This window comes from Schistocerca americana, chromosome 2 (assembly GCF_021461395.2).
Source record: "Schistocerca americana isolate TAMUIC-IGC-003095 chromosome 2, iqSchAmer2.1, whole genome shotgun sequence".
In the NCBI taxonomy this organism is placed as follows: domain Eukaryota; kingdom Metazoa; phylum Arthropoda; class Insecta; order Orthoptera; family Acrididae; genus Schistocerca; species Schistocerca americana.
Window position 1 is genome coordinate 355,232,609 of NC_060120.1, and position 14,771 is coordinate 355,247,379.

Here is a 14,771-nt window from a genome sequence, read left to right on the forward strand (position 1 = left end):
ATACTATTTTTTGTTGGTAGAGCTATGCAAACATGAACCTGAGTGTGAAAAATTGATACATAATTCCAAATATTAAGAAAAGTACTGTAAGCCTGGAGCTGGTCCAAAATTTCAGAAATCCAGGCTCCTCATTACTCTAGATAAGAAAAATGCCAGCTTTATATCTCTGAAATACATAGTGTTTATGCTAGAGTTAACAATTCAAGTAAGATAAAACTAGGAAAATGGATACTATTTTTAATATGATCTATAGTTTTAATTTGGTGCTTGATTAAAGACATATATGCAAGCTTTACACATATGAAAGCTATATGACTGTGTGGCACATCAAACTGAAGAAGTACAATTCTTGGTCATAAAAGCATGCAATACAGTAACTATCACTTGATGTATTAAATTTTTTAAGAACCTACATGTTAGAACATAGAAGCAGTATATACCCATATTGAAAACTCTTTTGGTGCACTAGTCCTTTCTCCTGTTGGTGACAGGGCCTGAGGAATGTGCTCCAGGGTCACTGCTGTCACATAAATTTCCGTAATCAGTTTAATTGCTGCTGAGCCTGAACTGCCATGGAAAGCCCAGCATTCACCGGGCAAAACATTTGCCTGCAACACAGCATTTAAGTACTGTTATGGAAAGGTTGTCTATTTTTGTAAATATAAGGAATAGTTGTAAATCTTGCAGAGAACAAACAATTGCTAGTTTGGAAGAAACATAATTGGATAATTTCTACTAGTCATCAACTGTATGAAAATATCGTTTTGTAGTTGTGAATACAGAATTAGAAGTATGACCAAGGGATTTTTATCTACAACCACATCTGTCCTGTGCAAACCACCTTTCAGTGTGCAGCTGATAGCTCTATTCCCCCCCCTCCTTTTCCCTATTCCATTAGTGAATAGAGCATGGGGAGTATCAATGTCGGCAATTTCTGTGATTTTATTGTGGTGCTCATATCTGGGAAATATGGCATATCTGAGAGAAAGTAATATGTTGTCTGACTCTTCCTGGAATCTTGGAACATCCATAATAAACCTCTCTGTAATAACCAAGCCTCTCCTGTAGTGTGTGGCACTGGAGTTTGGTTAGCATCTCTCCAATTCTCTCCAGATGACTAACGGTAAGAGTCCCAAACTGATGAATAATATTTAATAATCAGTCAAACAAATTTTAAGACAGCCAGTCGCTACTGCACTTAAATTACTTCTCTTTTTGATTGTCTCAGTTCATCATTATTACCGTACTATGTAAGAACAGAATAATCATCTGCCAGTTCATATCATTTTTAACTTGGACTAATAGTTACAGTTCCTTTTTATAGTGTATCATCAAACAGTTTCATTAATTTTCAGTCTATTTTTATATGCAGTCCAGAAAAACGTATTCTTATCAGAGCACAAGGTCAAATACTCTTCACTGTCTGAAGTAATTCTACACGTATTCTTTTTCAGACAGTGATCATTTTTTAACACACTCCTTCTACATCACTCCTCTGATCTCTCAATAATACTTCTGTGCTGAGGGTGCATAAAAGGCAAGCATTGTTCAAATGTACTTGTATTGATTGCACAGATATTTTACTATACACATCTTAAAAGATTATGAAGGCAGATATTTACAGTGTGGGAATTCATTGTGATGTTAATCACCCCTCACTTACTTTTACTCTGAACTATTGCAAATAACTATTATGAAACAATGTCATGACAAAAAATAGAGTCTGCACAAGACTACACGTCATAGTAACGGAAAATTTAAATAACATCATAAAACCCTACCAAAATTTGAAATTTATGAATATTTAGGTCCCTTCCTTGAGCTCCAAAATTGCAACACTCATTCATGCCTTCAATAAATAAATATTTCTGACAATATGAAATTAAACAAAACACAACAAAATGATAAACCAAGGAAAAAAAAGGAGGGGGGGGGGAGGGAGAGAGAGAGAGAGAGAGAGAGAGAGAGAGAGAGAGAGAGAGAGAAACACACACCATTCATTCACACAAGCATGCATGCACACCTCATGCATACATGACTGCCAGTTCTGGTAGCTCAGGCCAGAAAGCAACTATCATGTGGGATGGAAGCAGCAGTCTGGAGGGGGGGGGGGGGGGGGATGGATAGCAGTGTATGGGTGGGTGGGGAGAGAGAGGAGGCTGTCTGATGGAGCGTGTAGGGACTAGAATTTCAACAGGCACGCACAGCACCAAGAGGTTGTGGGGAAGGGAGGGGGGAAAATGGAGCAAAAAAGAAGAGGAATGGGGAAAGATGAGTGGATGTGTTGGCAGGGGAAGGCAAGCAAAGAGGGTGGAAGATGAGAATAAAGAGGAGGTGATATGACAGAAGGGGTGGAAATTGTTGGGCGGGGGGAGGGGGGGGGGGGTGCAGGGACAGTAAGTTACTGCAGGTTGAGGCCAGAATAATTATGGGGGCAGAGAATGTGTTGTAAGGATAACTGCCATCTGTGCAGTTCAGAAAAGCTGGTGGTGAAGGGGGGGATACAGATGGCTCGGATAGTGAAGCAGCCATTGAAATCAAGCATGTTATGTCCAGCTGCATGTTGTGCCACAGTGTGGTCTACTTTGCTCTTGGCCACACTTTGGCGGTGGCCTTTCATCCGGGCGGGCAGCTGGTTGGTAGTCATATAAGTATAAAGAGCTATGCAATGATTATGGCAGAGCTGGTAAATGACATGCTACTCCTTGGAATGGAGTCTGACAGCAAATATACATTTTCATGTGGGTTTCGTTTTATAAGTGGCTATCACAAAGTTTTCCATTTGAGGGTGTTGCTGCAGCATATGTACAATGTAGCATGAAACTGATGTGGAGAAATAAGCACTGAGAAGCACAAAAAAGTTCAGTGTGCCATTTTTGTCTTTCTAATTTGCATGAAATTAATGCAGAAATGTGAACTACAATGATGTTATAACTGAACAAGTACAAACAGGATCAAAATGTTGTTATTCTTTTCCTGACTGCCCAAGGACAAACACCAGTACACGTACATTGGAGAATGAAGAAAGTTTAAAGGTCAGCACATCTTTCAAAAACCATTGAGCAATGGTGTGCCAAGGTCCAATGCTGGTCACAATTAGATAGAAGAAATCGAGCGATCTGGGAGTCCAGCCTCAACTGGAAGACTCAAGTGGGAGATATTTGAGCACCCACCCTATAACCCTGATCTCTCCCTATGTGAATATCATGCCTTCAGTCCTTTAAAAATGGCCTTGTAGGGTTGATGATACTTGTCAGAAGTGGATGTGCAGCAGGCAGTTACAGACTTTTTCACACAGCAGGACACAGTGTTTTACCAAACAGATATCTTCAATCTGATGTGTCAGTGGGATGACTGCCTCAATGCTCATGGTGATTTTGCCTGATTGGCATACTGATTCTGTATGGTATAGCCTTAGGAAGGAAACTTTTTCATCACTCATTATAATTTAAATGACCCATGGTAAACATGCAAAAATTCCTTTTATTTTGGAGTCTATTTTCTTTGGATTAATGAAAATTAGGCCCCCTATTTCAAATACAGTAGGTTTCAACCAATTTTCTTGCCATCTCTTTCTTCCTTCTGCTTTCTCATTCATTCCTTTGCAGTCTTCTCCTTCTTCTGTGATGTCAGCTCTTGAGTGACAGAGAACTCAATCTTTTCCATTAACAAACTACAGGATTTCACTCCAGAACAATCTCATTTGGAGCAAATCCTGTGCCCTCTTTCTTACTCCTGTCTTTTTCTGTATCAATTTCTTCACTCTCTTTTCTGATTCCTAAGCACTTAGGCTTGGAATTTATAGGGAACTTAATCTCTTCCCTTACTAAATTCCTACATTTCACACTCAGCATGATCCCTAGTGGTGCAAATCCTGTGGCCTCATGCCAAACATGATTTATATAGCTCTTAAATGTAAATACATAGATGGCCCATGAAGTAGGTCCTGCACAACATATTCAGTTCTCTGACAAGTCTCGCTCAAGTTCCCTTGTGGGAAATAAGCTTAAACTTTTAATGTGCATTACACCATTCCTCTCCTGACCCCCCCCCCCCCCCCCCCAAAAAAAAGAACCTATTTAACTACAATAATTGGAGTAATAAAGAAATTAGCAAACTTCAAAAAATAAAGACACTGCATCTGTTTGCAAGCTAAATACATGCTGGTATGATACATGCTGGTATGAGCAAGTGCAGTTAGAATAAACACAGTTTACGATTTCTACTTAATTTTGTCTTCACTAATGTTGAAACTGTTGTGTGGCTGCTTGTCTACATGGTAGATTCTCCTTCTTGTGAGACATAGTTGGGTTGTAACTTGAAAATATGTGTGTTGAAATAATTTCATGATGCAGATTTTCTTTATATAAACTTTTTATGATGGCAAACTTGTGTTAACATTAGAAAACACACACTGTAGCTTTACAACATCTCAGTTCACAGTCTAACATAATGTGTTATGCCTTGCTGCTTTCACTGTATGCTTCCAAAAGTTTTTGAGGTGATCACAACTTTTTTACTCTGACTGAGAGATAAAATCTAAACCAGTTGTTGCTCTTTTTCCCTAATTCCAAATTGTTGCAGTTTATCCACAATTAATTCATCACTGACAAGATCAGAAATCTTTTGAGATCAAGTAATACTCTTGCTGTACACTTTCTGTTACTGAGTACAACATAAATTTCATTTAGAAATGAATATAGGACCTTTCTGGAAAGCATCAATTATGAGGTCTCAACAAACAGTTGCTTTCCAGGAACTTAAAACCACTTTCATATTCTGACTTCTAATGAACTTTTTTTTAAAGAGAGGAACCACTTTTGCTGCCTTGAAAAATTTAGGGAAATGGTCCAACAGCAAGGAGCAGTTTATTACATCTGACAAGGGATAGGACACAAGATTTCTTTGAGCTGTTAATCAGACATGCCACCAAAACTTCATGAGCATGACTGCATTCAGTTTTATAATACTGCTGAGTTCACCTGGCGTGACTGGAACAAGAAACACTGTTTTGGGGAATAAACAGTTCCGAACAGCATTGGAGCACCAATTTGAGAAGAATGTTTGCTGCCAATGTTTATGAAGTTGAATACTTCACATATTTTTTTGAGTCAGAGAACATTATCCTCATTCTTAATATCTGTTATTGAATGACTCTTGTTATCTACACAACTTCCCACATTATAATAGAGGGAAACATTCCACGTAGGAAATATATATCTAAAAACAAAGATGATGTGACTTACCAAATGAAAGTGCTGGCAGGTTGACAGACACACAAACAAACACAAACATACACACAAAATTCAAGCTTTCGCAACAAACTGTTGCCTCATCAGGAAAGAGGGAAGGAGAGGGGAAGACGAAAGGATGTGGGTTTTAAGGGAGAGGGTAAGGAGTCATTCCAATCCCGGGAGCGGAAAGACTTACCTTAGGGGGAAAAAAGGACGGGTATACACTCGCACACACACACATATCCATCCACACATATACAGACACCAACAGTTTGTTGTGAAAGCTTGAATTTTGTGTGTATGTTTGTGTTTGTTTGTGTGTCTGTCGACCTGCCAGCACTTTCATTTGGTAAGTCACATCAACTTCCCACATTTTTAGATTTATTCATAGAGTTGACTATAAACTTCCAGTAGCACAATTTCTTGGCTTTGTGAATAACCTTGTTGAGGATTTTTTTATATTGTCTGCAATAGTCTTGAAATAACATCTTGCCCTTAGATCTGCAGTATACAAGCAACTATTCTTTACTTTAGCAATATATTTGTACGCCTAAAGTTAACCATTTCTTACTGGATTTTGATAGGAAATGCTACATCAAAACAGTACCCATTAATTTCCTCTACCTTACTGGCAATTTTACAGGCACTAATAAACACTCCCCCAAACAGGTTTACAGAGTAAATGTGTGAAAGTTGCTACACTGTTCTTCTTGCCTACTGATGTCCATTTGTATACATGTAGGTGTATTTCTGTCTGTTTACTTTTGCTTGACTGTTGTAACAGCAATGTCAGTTCCTAGGTATATAGTGCATTTCTGCATAATCAGCTGCTTAAGCTGCCTTTCAAAAATTTATCCACTTCGTTTGGTAGCAAAATATCAAACTTTTGTGCCTTTGACAAGAAGACTGTTTGCTGTTAACTTCAATACTTCATTGGTTTGTGAAAGGCCCTTCTGTGCCTCATATTACATTTATGAATTTAGAATTATAATATAAATGAAAAATAATGTCCAACAGAATAATTACTAATTTCTTGAGATACCAGGGTAGAAGTCACAGGAAGAAAATGGTGAAGATGTTTATGAAACAGACATGGTAGAAGAATGATTTATGTCCTTAAGTATAGGCTTATGACACTTTTAACTCTATTTTCCCTATGAATGCGTGAACTATGAATGAATTTCAGTCACTGATATATTAGAGTAAAATTGCGCATAATGAGGAACAGAGACTGGATAGCATGTAAATTATCTTCTGTCAAGAAAAAAGCACACTAATTCATAAAATGGGCCATAATACAGAACTTAGCCTTTTTTGCTGACAGTTTTTGAAGATTCTCTAGTCTGTTAAGACTATATCAAAATGGTGCACCATGCTTAACAAGTAAAAATCTAAAAGCATATTGAAAAAATATTCAGATCATTACGAAACAAAATGAAAATGACAAAAAAAATGCACTTCAGTTTCATGATAGAAATAATGATGCATTAAAATTATTGTCCACAAAAGGAAGTGACTAATATTTAATTAGTTAAATGTACATTCATTAGATTCCTTATATATTTCTTTTATTACTTTTACATGTTATATTTATTTCAGAATTCATGAACAGCTCGATGGTGAACTAGACAAATATCAAGGAGGCTTTCATCCAGGACGAAGCTGTACTGATCAAATTATTAGTCTCAAATGGCTAATGAAACATCAAAGGGTTAGGGACAAGAAACTAGTGATCATGTTTGTCAATTTTAAAAAAGCCTACAATAGTATCCAAGATGAATCTCTACTGTCAATTCTTAAACAATTTGGTTTACATCAGAAACTTGTTAACCTCGTTGCAGCCACCCTTCAAAATACTAAAGCCAGAGTAAGGTTCAGAAATGAATTCTCTGAACCTTTTGAGATTCATAATGGCCTTCAACAAGGCAATGGATTGTCTCCATTATTGTTCAATTGTGTGCTGGAGAAAATCATGCGTGGATGGAACAAGATATGCCCACCATCTGTTAAGATTTGAAGAAAGATTCGACTTAACTGCCTCGCATTTGCAGACGATTTAGTGCTGTTAGCAAACAATACTGATGAAGCAAAGGTTCAGGTAGAACAACTAGAACGATTAGCGGCAAAGGTTGGATTGCAAATTTTATTTGAGAAAACAGAAATGATGCCCAGCTTCCCAATTGACACATCCCATATCTTACTCTATAATGATCAAAAAATTAAAGTAGTAAAAAAGTTTAAATATCTTGGTGAGATTATTACCTGGAATGTTAATGAAAGAGCATCAATAGGTAGTAGAACATTAAAACTTCAGCGAGCGCAGAGAACCACGTGGCCAACCTACAAAAAATGATCTGTCTCAATAAATGCTAAATTTTGACATTACTCCTCCATCTTTAAACTGGAAGCAACATATACAAGTGAAACACTATTCAGACTAAATACTCAAGCAACAACTGACAAATTGCAGAAAGTTGTTAGAAGAATATTCTGAACAATTATCAGTAAGAAACATCAAGTTAATGGGCAATGGAGACTTTTGCCCAATTCAGTAGTGCATGAAGAAAGTGAATCCATTATTAATACAATGTGGAAAAGAAGGATTGCACTTTTTGGCCACATACCTCCCCTATCAGATACTAGAATCCTGAAGCAACTTTTTGACTACTTCTGGAACAGTAAAACCAAAAACATCTGGTTTAAAGAAGTTCAAAGTGATCTGGATGAACTGAACATCACCACACACCAAATTCAACTCAGAGAAGAGAAACTGCTTCTGAAGAACAAATACACATGGCTGACATTCAAACCATCAGAACGGAAGAAGTATGTCATATATGCAGAAGAACGAGCAGCCAGATCACAGCGAATGGAGAAGTTTTGGGAAACGAAGAAATGGCTGACTACTAAGACCTAAACTTAATCATTGTAGACTCTGTTGTGTTATGTTTGATTTTAGTGCTCCAATGTGGGTGTAAACTATGTAAATAAATAAATAAATAATTTACACTGCCAAGCACTTATAGATTGCCACCAGTATGGGTTCCAACACATATATCCTAAAGAGATTACATAAATTCTTAGGTTGTTGTTGTTGTTGTGGTCTTCAGTCCTGAGACTGGTTTGATGCAGCTCTCCATGCTACTCTATCCTGTGCAAGCTTTTTCATCTCCCAGTACCTACTGCAACCTACATCCTTCTGAATCTGCTTAGTGTATTCATCTCTTGGTCTCCCTCTACGATTTTTACCCTCCACACTGCCCTCCAATACTAAATTGGTGATCCCTTGATGCCTCAGAACATGTCCTACCAACCGATCCCTTCTTCTGGTCAAGTTGTGCCACAAACTTCTCTTCTCCCCAATCCTATTCAATACTTCCTCATTAGTTATGTGATCTACCCATCTAATCTTCAGCATTCTTCTGTAGCACCACATTTCGAAAGCTTCTATTCTCTTCTTGTCCAAACTATTTATCGTCCATGTTTCACTTCCATACATGGCTACACTCCATACGAATACTTTCAGAAATGACTTCCTGACACTTAAATCTATACTCGATGTTAACAAGTTTCTCTTCTTCAGAAACGCTTTCCTTGCCATTGCCAGCCTACATTTTATATCCTCTCTACTTCGACCATCATCAGTTATTTTGCTCCCCAAATAGCAAAACTCCTTTACTACTTTAAGTGCCTCATTTCCTAATCTAATTCCCTCAGCATCACCCGACTTGATTAGACTACATTCCATTATCCTTGTTTTGCTTTTGTTGATGTTCATCTTGTATCCTCCTTTGAAGACACTGTCCATTCCATTCAACTGCTCTTCCAAGTCCTTTGCTGTCTCTGACAGAATTACAATGTCATCGGCGAACCTCAAAGTTTTTATTTCTTCTCCATGAATTTTAATACCTACTCCGAATTTTTCTTTTGTTTCCTTTACTGCTTGCTCAATATACAGATTGAACAACATCGGGGAGAGGCTACAACCCTGTCTTACTCCCTTCCCAACCACTGCTTCCCTTTCATGTTCCTCAACTCTTATAACTGCCATCTGGTTTCTGTACAAATTGTAAATAGCCTTTCGCTCCCTGTATTTTACCCCTGCCACCTTTAGAATTTGAAAGAGAGTATTCCAGTCAACATTGTCAAAAGCTTTCTCTAAGTCTACAAATGCTAGAAACGTAGGTTTGCCTTTCCTTAATCTTTCTTCTAAGATAAGTCGTAAGGTCAGTATTGCCTCACGTGTTCCAGTGTTTCTACGGAATCCAAACTGATCTTCCCCGAGGTTGGCTTCTACTAGTTTTTCCATTCGTCTGTAAAGAATTCGTGTTAGTATTTTGCAGCTGTGACTTATTAAGCTGATAGTTCGGTAATTTTCACATCTGTCAACACCTGCTTTCTTTGGGATTGGAATTATTATATTCTTCTTGAAGTCTGAGGGTATTTCGCCTGTTTCATACATCTTGCTCACCAGATGGTAGAGTTTTGTCAGGACTGGCTCTCCCACGGCCGTCAGTAGTTCCAATGGAATATTGTCTACTCCGGGGGCCTTGTTTCGACTCAGGTCTTTCAGTGCTCTGTCAAACTCTTCCCGCAGTATCCTATCTCCCATTTCATCTTCATCTACATCCTCTTCCATTTCCATAATATTGTCCTCAAGTACATCGCCCTTGTATAGACCCTCTATATACTCCTTCCACCTTTCTGCTTTCCCTTCTTTGCTTAGAACTGGGTTTCCATCTGAGCTCTTGATATTCATACAAGTCGTTCTCTTATCTCCAAAGGTCTCTCTAATTTTCCTGTAGGCGGTATCTATCTTACCCCTAGTGAGATAGGCCTCTACATCCTTACATTTGTCCTCTAGCCATCCCTGCTTAGCCATTTTGCACTTCCTGTCGATCTCATTTTTCAGACGTTTGTATTCCTTTTTGCCTGTTTCACTTACTGCATTTTTATATTTTCTCCTTTCATCAATTAAATTCAATATTTCTTCTGTTACCCAAGGATTTCTACTAGCCCTAGTCTTTTTACCTACTTGATCCTCTGCTGCCTTCACTACTTCATCCCTCAAAGCTACCCATTCTTCTTCTACTGTATTTATTTCCCCCATTCCTGTCAATTGCTCCCTTATGCTCTCCCTGAATCTCTGTACAACCTCTGGTTCTTTTAGTTTATCCAGGTCCCATCTCCTTAAATTCCCACCTTTTTGCAGTTTCTTCAGTTTTAATCTACAGGTCATAACCAATAGATTGTGGTCAGAGTCCACATCTGCCCCTGGAAATGTCTTACAATTTAAAACCTGGTTCCTAAATCTCTGTCTTACCATTATATAATCTATCTGATACCTTTTAGTATCTCCAGGGTTCTTCCATGTATACAACCTTCTTTCATGATTCTTAAACCAAGTGTTAGTTATGATTATGTTGTGCTCTGTGCAAAATTCGACCAGGCGGCTTCCTCTTTCATTTCTGTCCCCCAATCCATATTCACCTACTACGTTTCCTTCTCTCCCTTTTCCTACACTCGAATTCCAGTCACCCATGACTATTAAATTTTCGTCTCCCTTCACAATCTGAATAATTTCTTTTATTTCATCATACATTTCTTCAATTTCTTCGTCATCTGCAGAGCTAGTTGGCATATAAACTTGTACTACTGTAGTAGGCGTGGGCTTCGTATCTATCTTGGCCACAATAATGCGATCACTATGCTGTTTGTAGTAGCTTACCCGCATTCCTATTTTCCTATTCATTATTAAACCTACTCCTGCATTACCCCTATTTGATTTTGTGTTTATAAACCTGTAGTCACCTGACCAGAAGTCTTGTTCCTCCTGCCACCGAACTTCACTAATTCCCACTATATCTAACTTTAACCTATCCATTTCCCTTTTCAAATTTTCTAACCTACCTGCCCGATTAAGGGATCTGACATTCCACGCTCCGATCCGTAGAACGCCAGTTTTCTTTCTCCTGATAACGACATCCTCTTGAGTAGTCCCCGCCCGGAGATCCGAATGGGGGACTATTTTACCTCCGGAATATTTTACCCAAGAGGACGCCATCATCATGTAATCATACAGTAAAGCTGCATGCCCTCGGTACCTTAGGTACCTAAAATTATTAATTTTACTGTGCATAGTAATGATTTTAATAGAGCATTAATATCTTCTGCTAACTTCATCAGACCATGCTTGACCTACCTATGTAATCAAACAATGAATAGGCACACTTTTTGACATACTTAATAACATACAGTAAAAATGGAGACAAACAAGTGTCGTCTAATTATAGGCACGTCCCATTCAAACCCATTTAAGCAGCTCACAATATATCTATCATTATCAAATGATTGTCAACATATATAGTTCAGCATGCTTAATTCCCCTATCACAGATGAAGGGTCCAGAAAATTGATTCCTCGATCCACAAAAATACAGCGGCATTGTGGAGACTTTTCCATTAATTAATTATTCAGGCCCCTCTTTCATTACAGAATTCTAAGGTATATTATAGAGTTAAAGACTGGGTTCAACTATTATGTTCTCAATTTATTGAATAGGAATTTTAGAAGCCAGAATCTCATTTTACTCAATAATTCTATTTGTTTTTATTACATTATGCATAATGTTATGTTGATTTTTGAAGTAGCTCAAGAGAAATACTTGTTGCTCCACAAGGCTTACCTGATCATCTCTTCTGTCAAACTTTCTTGTAACATCTCAAATCTGCTTAATTGAGAATGTATAATGTGCTTGTAATATTCATTTCTGCAACATGTGCACACCTTGTTTGCTTTGGCATTTTTATGCGAACTAGTCTACTATCATATCTCAGGAAGGAAGTCCTTTTGCTTTATAAGATGTACATGATCATTCAAATTATCAAAAGTACTCAAAGGTATAATTCCAGGAACTGTTTCTTTTTAACGGCTGAGTATAATAGCTGATTTTTGTGCCAATTTTAGGTCAGAGTGGTGTGTGACAAGTGTCCTAGAGAAATAATTTAAGTGTAATAGTAATTATCAATGTGTCTGCAGAATCATTTTATCTTAGTTGTGCCTTTAATGCAATGCATGAGTTGATTTATTTTTATTCATGAGAGTTCTCTCTCATGGGACTGGATCAGTGGGTCACATTTTCAGGAACTTGGGTATGGATGGGTGCAATAAGACATGACATGAATCAATAAATTAGAATTCACTACTTTATGTATATAATGTATGTCCTAACGTAACAGAGATCATGTTCAGACTAAACTGGCATAGAATCTACTCAGCACCACTTGATAGTCAGAGATGAAGTGTTGGGGAGTCTCCCGAGTCGAGCCCGCACAGAACCCTTTGGAGTGGAGCAAGGAATGAGGAGAGAAGGTGGGTGGAATGTTAGTGTGGTCACCTTCATGCAGGTGCACATGATCACCTACATCATGGCTGGCTGAGAGATGGTGCGCAGTGGACCATTTCTCACAGGATGGTGTTGAAGATGCACGCGACTAACCAAGCCACAAGCATTGCTGGTGTGAGGTATGGCCAGACCATTTCCCACAGAGATTGTAGAGAATAAGTTATCTGGTTGGGAAGTCATAGATGAGACAAGGACAGCAGATTACATGCCATGCACTGCAGTTGTCGTCTGTTGTGAGAGAGGGCTAATTGAAAACAACAAATTGTAGCCATGACTTGGTCACGAAGTTGTTGCAGACATTCAGGAGGGAACAGATGTTGCAGAGGTGGCTTATTGTGTGTAACAAGTCGTCCACTAGCTGTCAGTGGAACTATGGTATGCCTCTGGAATGTTTTGTCCAGTGCAGTATATTGTCCTCCAGGCAGAAAAAATGCTGCAGTAATGTTGTCATTGATAGTGTTGCCATATCCGGTAGGTGATCACCTCGGGTAGCATCTACAATTCAGCATGTGCAATGTTGGTTACACAACACACTGGTGAAGTATGCATGGCCATTGACACCTGAGTGCAGAACAGATGAAACAATGGTGGAACCAACATAAATATGCATGGCAGGAGATTGGCATCCACCACACAAATTGTTATTGCATGGGCAGCCACTATAGGGAAGTGTTGTTTCCTCATACGGCAGTGACTGGGCCAAGTCATGTATGTCATCTAGGTGTCATTCAGATGAAGCTGTGACATCACAGCTGACTCCAACATTGGGGAGGCGATGCCAGCTTCATCAGCAAGGTCAGGTGGAGTCATGATGTATTGGACATCTGGAATGGCATGGTAGTGAGAGCATTGAGGGGGGTAATGTTTGGCTGGACTCATGAATTTTCAGGTTTTTGCCACAGTGGATGAGTCGGAACCACAGTGAGGCAAGATGGCAGCCTCTATCGGTGGTGTTGGTTGAACATTGTTAATTACAGAAGTCAGGAGGACTGAAAAACATGTCTGAGCGCAGTTAAACTGATTGAAATGCACAATTGTGAAAATATTTATGGTCCAAATGCGGCGCAGTAGAAACAAAGTGTTAATAAGAGCACATTATCTAACCAGCTGGATAGTGTGTCTCCATCCGGCACTGTAATGACACTTCATACCTGAATTTAAGTCTTGTAGAGAGTATTGAAAGTGCTGTTGTAGAGCACCGAACATGCCAATTATGAATTCCATGTCCAAACAAGCCATTTCTTGCACACTGATAGGGGAGTGGAACATTGTAAATGCACTGGGTTGCCAGTACACTACATAGTTATGGCATTGTTTCAGATTTGAACACAGTTTGAGGCTTTGCACAGAAATGTTCTACATTGTAGTGTGACATGTGAAACAATGATGCAGGAAAATCACAGTCAGCTCACACAAAATGTGTAGCAACAGAGTGCAATAAGGGCTGTATTGCTGTTGCATGGTAACTGACTTGACAGTAATGCAAGAAAATACAGCACAATGCAGTAGTTGGGGGCCATGCATGGAGAAACTCGAGCATGGATGGGTGGTGCAACAACATATGATGTGAATCACTACATTAGAGTTCAGTACTTTATTTACATAAAGTATATGTACCGCTATGGTCAAAAAGTCCTAATCTAACACAGGTCAAGTCTATACTCAACTGGCAGAGAGTATCTACTCAGTACTGCTTGATAGCATATTGGTTGAGGCCCCACACACTGTATGAATAAATAAATCAATGAAAACTCCTCACTCTTGAAGCTCCTTGTGTTTGATAACAGGAAAACCCTCTGCTATTCAAAACAGTAACATGCCTTTTGGAACTATTATACATTTCTTCAAAACCTATTATACATTTCTTTATAACAGAAAGCAATTTGTGTGTCACTCAAATCAAAAGATTTTGGTTCCATGCTGCATTTTGACTCAGTGATATTTTATTTTAAAAAATGATATCAGGGAACCAAACACTATTTACCCAAAACTTACAGTTGTTGGACAAAAAATGGAAACATTGAAGAAATGTGTGCCGATGCTAGCCAGGCCTGCAGGTTGCATAGTTGTATTTGACCACGAAAGGAACCTGTGCAATGTCAACAACACATTGCAAATATGAGTCATCATCA

At 38.5% G+C, this 14,771-nt stretch overlaps 1 protein-coding gene across 1 annotated transcript in view; it reads right to left on the bottom strand.

The window, feature by feature from the left end:
* Positions 1–14,771, bottom strand: part of LOC124596338 (SUN domain-containing protein 2-like) — a 170,604-nt gene that overhangs the window by 17,607 nt on the left and 138,226 nt on the right. Inside the window, exon 6 of the mRNA XM_047135441.1 lies at positions 441–608. Within this exon, the coding sequence (XP_046991397.1) occupies positions 441–608 (168 nt within the window). The remainder of the gene's footprint in view (positions 1–440; positions 609–14,771) is intronic.